Raw genomic sequence first — 8,717 nt, 5'->3', positions numbered from 1 at the left:
TTTTATAGTTCCTTCAAGGAACTGTTTGTTGTTCCTGAGATGGGACATATGGATCTTCAGAGTTGAAGATTTAAAGGAATGACATGAAGTCTAAGTTCAAGAGTGGTTATAAAAAGTATTTAACGCATAGTTTTTAGGAAATATTGTTAATAAGTAAAATAGTTTTTATTTTTAATAAAGATCCTTTCGTTGTTACTGGATAAATAAAAAATGGAAATTTCTCTCAACTGTTTAAAACCACGTACTGTTAGTGGATTGTTCATTACTTTGCTTGTTCCTCAAGAAGTGTGAACGTGGGAAAATAATTCTACGTGGGTTACCGCTTCACACTTAGTGGAGGAACAAGTGGAACTGGCATGAGAAGACTTCACTATAAAAAGAGAAGTCTGCCTCATTTCAATCCACCAACTGAAAACATATTTGTCTACGTTTTTATCTTAAGAGTTTTCAAAAAGTCAGTTGCATTCCATAAGAGTTCCAAAGTTCCTTAAGTATTTGGATTCAACGTAATAACTAGTGTTTTTCACAAAATTTGAGTTCTATTTTGGGGAACAAGGGTTGAGTGACTCTTGTAACGACTTAGAGTTAAGTCAGTGAGTAGAGGCTTCGGAGTAGAAGCAAGAGAGAGGAGAAATCCAGTAATCAGAGGGGATTACTGTGGGAACTTGAGTTCGAGAGGAACTCGAGTTGTAGAGTGTTATTGTAATAGAGTCATTACAATAATAAAGTTTTTGAGGTTTTCACTTCTTGATTAGTGTCAAGAAGTTTTCTCAATCTTATATTTCTCTGCCTCTCATATCACCTACCGTTCCTTTATAGTTTGATAACTCCGCAAAAAACTTTGCCAAAAGTTACAAAGTACAATTCACCCCCCCCCCCCTCTTGTACGTGTTCCATTGAATTATCACATATCTAGATTGGACTTTCTAGATGGAATTTTATGTTCTACTCTCGGTGTATAGATATTGAAACATAGTAGTTTTTAGTAATAGATAAAATCGTCGATATCACAATGAGCACGACATGGTTCAATCGCTGCTGCATGTCTAATACTAGATGTGGGGCGGCTTGGCACAACTTGACGCTAGTTTGATTTAGATCTCTGGCCAGTGCAGTGTGCAAACAACTACTTTTGTTATCCGTCTCAACTTAATATCCAATGATGATATATGGTGCAGCCCAAACCCAAAAATACATTAGACCAGATCGAACCAATTTAAGTCATTTAGTCTCTACTTATTCTTAGGTGTCATATTTTGGAGACAATATACATCTTAATTAAACTTGACGGGGTCATTCTTCTATTTATGGCAAACTTATAAAACGGAAATGCTTTTAGAGACCACTTCAACCACTCATCCTTCATGATTCTTTCCACTTCAACCTCTGTACCATTATGAATATCTCCTTTTTTTCTCATATTTTTTCGCAAATTGGACTTGTTATGCACTATGAATATAATGCAGGGAAAGCTAAATTGATCCAAGTGATGCAATTACAAGTTATAAACCAGTTTAATACAGCTAAGTTGGTTCATGCCAGGTAATTGTAAGTGGGCAATCTTTTTCTTTTTTTTTTTGCAAAAGCTAACAATGGTATACATTATTACATGTCACTTACCATATCAACGGTACATATACATAACATAGCGATACTGCAATGCGTGACATCGATAGAGGGTAGTACTTTCGCAATAACAGTGAACCAAAACTACCATATACTTATTACCTAACAACATAATTACCTAAGGTAGTGGAGTGAACGAAAGATGAAATACATATTTAACCCCTTTTATACAAGCTGAACACTGGAAATACTCTTAATTTTAGTTTTCACTCGCGGACGCGGCATTCCTTTGGGAGACCTTGTGGGAACCTCTTAGTATCGGTGCAATAGTTATAAATCATGAAATTCTCCCTTACCCATTTAAGCCTATTGACGTTCAAATCATCAAGCTTCTTTGTCATCCAAGTAAGTGTTCGAGGACTGCACGATGTTCGTCCGGCGTCTCTAACGCAAGCATCCGCCTTAAAGTTCCGGTAGGATGCACGAAATGGAGCTTGACTCCAATCGGTTTTGATCCGGCCTCCTTGAGTCGCCCATTGATCAGCATTCCATATGCTAGAGTAGAGTCTCATTGCATGGGTCTTTGGGAATGGGATGCCTATCGACTCCCTATTCTTGAATTCCCTTATGGGTATCTCATCTATGGAAAATCTACATTAATTGCATAAATTTAGATATTCATTGAGTATCTCATCTTTGGAAAACTAGTCTTTTATGCACGCGATGCGTGCGTCGATGGTTTGAGTCTGTTCTTAATAAATTTCATCTAAATATAATTTTAGAAGTGTGATTTGTAATTATTGTTGTACAAACTAACGTAAAATGATTAGAAATTGTAATGAACATTTAGATATAAGTTCTTATAATCAATTGAAATTTGTAATTTTTTTTTAATTAAATAACCATTTTTCTAATTGTGTCAAGGTACTTTATTAATGCTTATTTTATTTAATTTATTATTAGAATTTTGATCCCATCTTTAAATTAGGAATGGATATATTGTAGAAGATTTGAATATCCAATTATATATTAAACTAAGGACATAAATGACTTTTTAAAGGGGACATCATAGCTCCCCCTTCGTTTATATAATAGAGATCTACAATAATTGCGTAAATTTAGATATGCATTGAGTATCTTATCTATGGAAAATTTACAATAATTGTGTAAATTAGATATTCATTGAATAAAACATGACTAATAAGTGAACTACCCTACATATATATACTTCCTCTAACCTATGTTTCAAAATACTTTGACGCATTTTTCTTGACACGGTTACCAATTAAAGCATATTATTAACTATTAATATGTTTATTTACGAGAAAAATTATATAAAGTTGATATTTTGAAAGTATACATCGAGAAAATTTAACAAGAACTCACGTGACTATATTTTCCTTATGTATAACCACAATATATGATCAAGTTATATTGCATATTGTCGAGTTTGACACGACTTTATATGTTCTCAAAATCATACTAGGAAATAGACGTTCTCATAGAAGGCTGCATGATTTAGCAAACAAACAAAAGTTATGCAAAATTGTCAAATCTAGTTGATCGTCATGATGTCATCATAGTTATATCCTATTTGATCAATCTAGATTGTAATTCTTTTTTTAAAAATCAATTGTATATGTCATATGAATTTCAACAATGAATTATATCTTTTTCTTCAGTTGAAAAAAACTTACATGATTGTTTGTGGATTCCAGAGGATGGAGTAAGTATGGAACTCAACAGTTGGATCAAACCAGAGGTGAAATTGTTGCTCTCTTTCCCCTTTCCCTTCAGCATATACATTGGTGTGCACGGTGTAAGGTTGACCAGTCAAGTTCCCAAGAAATTCATAATCTATCTCATCATGGGTATCACCCTTCGATGATAGCTGAAAAACCATGGAACCATTTAGAAAACTAAAAATGATCTACTATGGAAATATTTCCTCCATTTTTTCACTTGCATCATTTACCTGATACACAAGTTTAAGGAGATGAGAGAGATAATGAGTTATAGAGAGGGAAAAAAAACATCGATAAGATAGAAGAAAGGTTGAGACATAAGTAATTTACAACTTCGAAAAGTAGAAAAGGAGGGAGGGAAATGGAGAAATTATATATTTATATGGTGACAAAAACAAATTTCATACCATGACAGTTAACTAACTTATGGAACTTATAAAAAATACTCTCTCAGTTTTCTTTTGTTGTTCTTTATTTGTTAGAGCGAATTGAATAAAATGAACTTTCGAAACAGAAGGAGTATAATATAAGCAATTCCTTTTTTGAAAAAAAGTAAAATATAAGCAATTGGACAAAAGAAGGAAGAAATAGTACATAATAAGCTGTGACAGTTCCAGCAGAGTTCCCAGGTACGAGCTTAATCTGCATATCAATCTTACCAAAGTGATATTCCTTACTAGACTCGAAGCCAGAACCTGAATAATTATCAAGAGTAAGGGTCAGAAGCTGTCCATCGTTAAGAATCTTTCCTCTATCATTTCCCCATGTTATTTTTAAATCTTGAATGAAGTTTTCCCCATAAACACCCATCAAAAACTGCAACAGTAGCATCAAAATGATCATCATTATGGTTTAAGGCAAAGGAGAAGAAGCTATGAATTTTTTGGTGTAAAATTCTTGTATTCTTCTTCTACGAGTCCTTAAGTAGCGAAAGTTAAGGCATGTGAGCGTATGGTTGAGAGATTGTATTGGAAAAGGCCCAGAGTGGTATTTATATAGAAGAAGACAGGAGTTTATTTAGGAGAGGTAGGGAGAATAAAATTGGATTTCATGGAAGTTTGTGAGTGATATTTTAAGAGGGTGAAGCACTTGGATTAGGTGTTACTCCCTCCGTCCCATAATATAGTGCCTATTTCATTTTTGGTGGGTCAAACTTTAAAATCTTTGACTGAATATTCTCATTTGTATATATAAAAAAACATATTCATATGGGATCTTGTTAGATTCGTCTCGATATGTAGTTTCATAATATCAAATTTTTATATTTTTTATTAATACGGAATTGAAGATATTAAAGGTCAAAGTTATATCTTGAAGACCGTGTAAAATAGAAACAAGCACTATATTATGGGACAGAGGGAGTATTATTTACATCTAAAATATTTTACTCATTTGGAGTCGAGACTCGAGATTCATCAACATTGATCACAATATTGACGATTAATGAAGTTCTTTTCCAAAATAGCTATTGGTATCTCTTAGTACTACTATTTAGCTGAAAATAAATAGAGGAAAGGGGTCCGGATCCTCTAGCGTTTTATTAAAACTCTACAAAGTAGAGTTGAATCCTGACCATATATTATAAAATCAAAGGCCCATGATTAGTGGGAAAGGAAAAGATATGGGCAAGATATTCGGGGGGAATAGGGGGATTTTTTGGAAAGAAAATACAAGCCTTTGATTTCTTAATCAACGACTGATGTTTAACGAACTCTACCGTGTAGAGTTATTTTGAAACTCTAGAGGATCTCAACACGTGGAAATGAGACTCGAAGAATTGCATATTTTATTATTTTACATGTTGTTTGGCTCGCAAATGAAAAGGCGGGACTTCTTTAGAAAGTTGAAATTCTTCTATGAACTGTAGAGTAACTTATAAGCAGTTTTTGCTTCCTTAATCTGGTATGTCAGAATTCACAGGTCAATTTCGGAACATATCAGACATATGTAAATGTCAAAATAACAACTAGCATGATTAGATAATTTCCTAATAACTTCCCAACAAATTACAACTTTCTTAGTAAGATAATATGTTTGTATTATGAACTAAATAAGCGCTTATATAGTCAATGATACTAATGTGTTGAACAAACCAAGTAACACAATCAAAAACGTTTTTGATATCTAAACAAAACCAGTGTAGCAAGAGACAAAACTAACAAAACCATAGTGTAACAAGAGACAAAACTGGGAGAAGATAAAATTGCATGGCAGGGTAAGAGAAAGAGGTGGTAAAGAAGACAAGGGTCGGTTATTTTTGTCATGTCACAAAGAAAATAGGACGAGTAGCAGTTGTCTAACTGGCTCCCTCAAAAAGGCGCAAAATCCAGAATGTTCAGTTTGTAGAAGGAAATGACATACATGAAATAATCCTTTTTCACCAAAAAGAAAATGATGACAATTCAGGGAGAATTCACAGGTTTCTTAAATAAGGTTGATAAGGATGAGAAAAGATTTGTTTGGTTGGTGATAGGGAGTGTAAATTTTTTGTGAAATTTATTTTCATGTAATTGAATTTTCTAGAAATAGTTAAATGTTGTTTGGTGATTATGAAAATGAAAATTTTCGGTAAAAGCTTTATTTACTCAGTGGGTCAACAACCCACTCCAGATAGAAATAAAAAAATAGTGGAATCTTATTCATAAATTTTGATAGTTTTTGATTCTCTATTTCTTTTTGATAAGTTTAATTTTCATTAAAGGCCAAGGGGCTATAATAAACTGGGCCATAAGCTCATAGATCAAGCCTATCACATGAGATAGACTTAGAGAACAAATCAAAGGGTAAAATGAAACAAAAATGTTGAGAATTTAGACTCAGGATTGAGGATCACCCATGCCAAGAACTCAGAGTCTCGAATCAACCCTTGCTTGACAAGTGCATCTGCAACCATGCTGGACGACCTACCCTTGTGATAGATTGAGAGGGAGAGATTGGAAAAGGCATGACAAAAAAACAAATCAAAGGGTAAAATGAAACAAAATTTTTGAGAATTTAAACTCAGGATTGAGGATCACCCATGTTAGGAACTCAATGTCTCGAATCAACCCTTGCTTGTGAAAGTGCATCTGCAACCATGTTGGAGGACCTACCTTGTGATATATTGAGAGGGAAAGGTTGGAAAAAGCATGACGGATGACATTGAGAGGAAAGTTGAGGTTCCAAGGAACCCCATGACATGCGTACGTTACACTAAGCCACCGTGTTGGCTGAATCCGATTCAATTATGATGTTGCAACGCAAATACTTGGAAAGGAAAGGGATATATTAATGGCTCTAAGGATTCCAAAGAACTTGGCGAAGTTTATTTCAATATGGGGAATAAGACTTGAAAACAAGCACATGAAATTCCCATTTGAATTCCTTAAGACTTCTCCAATGGCCGAAAAGGAAGCAAGAAGGTTGACGAAGTTGTCAACGTTCCATTTAATGTAGGTAGGAGGTGGAGGAGACCATGATGGCGAAGGAATGTCTGGAGGCTAATAAGGTACAGATAAAATAGAGAGGGGAGACCATTGCAAGCATGAGGGATTGCGAAGTAACTCATTTGTGTTGTATGTAAAGGGTTCGCCCCATCCATCAATCCACCAACTAAGGCCAATAAGTACAAGATCTTTTAGCTCATCATATAGGGATGATGCAGAGATTTGGAAGACACGCTTATTCCTCTTCTTCCAAATTGTCCAAGAGATGATGCAAAAGATTGCAATCCAAATCTTCTTGAGGAATTTGCCGCGGCCATAGAAGTTCCACTGGTGGAAGGCATTCTTTAGGGAGGATGGAAATACCCAATGAAGGTTTTATAATGCAAGCCACCATGACCATATCGAACTGGAGAGATGGCAATGAATGAAAAGGTGGTTCATATCTTCCGGGGACTCATGGCAAAAGATGCAAAGTGAATCATCTGCTTGAAGGATACCAATTTTTGTAAGCCTCGACCTTATGTTGATATTACCCATGAATGTCATCCACATGAAAATTTCAATTCTTGGGGGAACTAGATCCTCCAAATACCTCTCATAGTATCAGTGCTTGCAAGCGGGGATGATTTAGCGAGTTCATGGTGGGAAGATTTGACTGAGAAGGACCCGGATCTGCAGGGTGTCCATCCAAGGGCATCTTCATTTTGCGGGTTTAGAGAAGCATTCGCCAAAAGGGAAAGAAGGTTTTCCTTTTCTGCAAGATGTGGGGACCGAAGTGGGCATGACCATGAAAAACCCCATAACCAATTTAAAATGTCCCACTCCCCGAGAGATGAAATAGTAGCATCCTTGTTATTGAAAACAGCCTTGGAAAGAGCAGTTTTAATGGAAGGCTTCCAATCCATATTTCGTGCCAGAAGAGGGTGCTTGCACGTTACCCACGCTTTTTCCGATCAAAGAGGAAGTCCAGGATTTTGCAATAGGATGCTTGAAAATAGAAGAGGAGATAAGGTTCCAGGGTCATCTATTGGAGGGAGGAGATATCTCACTGATTATGAGATTGGAGGAGTACCCATACTTCTCCTTTCCTCCATAAAGCTTGGGGTTCATAAGAATACCTCCATATCCACGTGAACAATAGGGCTATGTTGCGGGAAAAAGGACACCCTACTCCAAGACCACCTATAATTTTCGACAGTTCGATGCGTGCCCATGAAACCAAACACATCGATTTTTTATCCAAAGAGCCACTCCAAAAGAATTTTCTCTGAATTTTGTTCATTTGATCAATCACGAATTTTGAGCCAGGATACAGTGAAATATAATACAGAGGTAGACGGGAAAGAGCAGATTTTATGAGCGTTAGACGGCCGCCTAATGAGAGGAGCTTACCTTGCCATGTTGCAAGTTTTTTGTGAATCTTTTTATGATCGGTTCCCATGTAGAAATCCTGGATAGAGTGCCCCCAATTGGGAGGCCAAATAGGTTGTAGGGAGAAGCCCATGTTTGCATTGCAAGGCCTCGGCTATAGAATTAAGCCATGAATCGTCGATGTTTATCGCAAATAGGAACTCTTATGAAAGTTTACCTGTAACTCAGATGCTAATTGGAATGAGATCAAGGTCTTCTTAATGTTCATCAAATAATCCAATCTAGGGGGCAAAAAATGATCGTGTCATCCACAAACTGTAAGTGCATGATCTTTGTACCATTTAGCGAAACTTGAATACCTTCCCATAGATGGAGATTCGTGGCCTTTATGATGAGAAGATTAAGAGATTCTGCTACCAAGTTAAACAGGAAAGGTGAGAGGGGGTCGCCTTGGCGTAACCCCCTTTGAAGCTTGAAAGGAGGTGTCGAGGAACCATTTATCAATATGGAAGCAGAAGCCGACTTCACACAAGATCTAATCCATCCTCTCCACTTTTTCGGGAACCCCCATTTGATCAAGAACCCAATCAAGAAAAGACCATGAAATGCT

General features: G+C 36.0%; 1 protein-coding gene across 1 annotated transcript; it reads right to left on the bottom strand.

The window, feature by feature from the left end:
• Positions 1-1,543: 1,543 nt before the first annotated feature.
• LOC104892491 (probable xyloglucan endotransglucosylase/hydrolase protein 25) lies at positions 1,544-4,398 on the bottom strand. Its single transcript, XM_010678445.4, has 3 exons — positions 3,906-4,398; positions 3,264-3,457; positions 1,544-2,217 (listed from the first exon to the last, which is right to left on the bottom strand). The coding sequence occupies exons 1-3, from the start codon at positions 4,155-4,157 to the stop codon at positions 1,833-1,835; spliced, it is 831 nt and encodes a 276-aa protein (XP_010676747.1). The 5' UTR covers positions 4,158-4,398; the 3' UTR covers positions 1,544-1,832.
• Between the last annotated feature and the right edge of the window lie 4,319 nt (positions 4,399-8,717).

Source organism: Beta vulgaris, chromosome 1, assembly GCF_026745355.1.
Source record: "Beta vulgaris subsp. vulgaris cultivar EL10 chromosome 1, EL10.2, whole genome shotgun sequence".
In the NCBI taxonomy this organism is placed as follows: domain Eukaryota; kingdom Viridiplantae; phylum Streptophyta; class Magnoliopsida; order Caryophyllales; family Amaranthaceae; genus Beta; species Beta vulgaris.
This window is presented reverse-complemented; position numbering and strand designations above follow the sequence as displayed.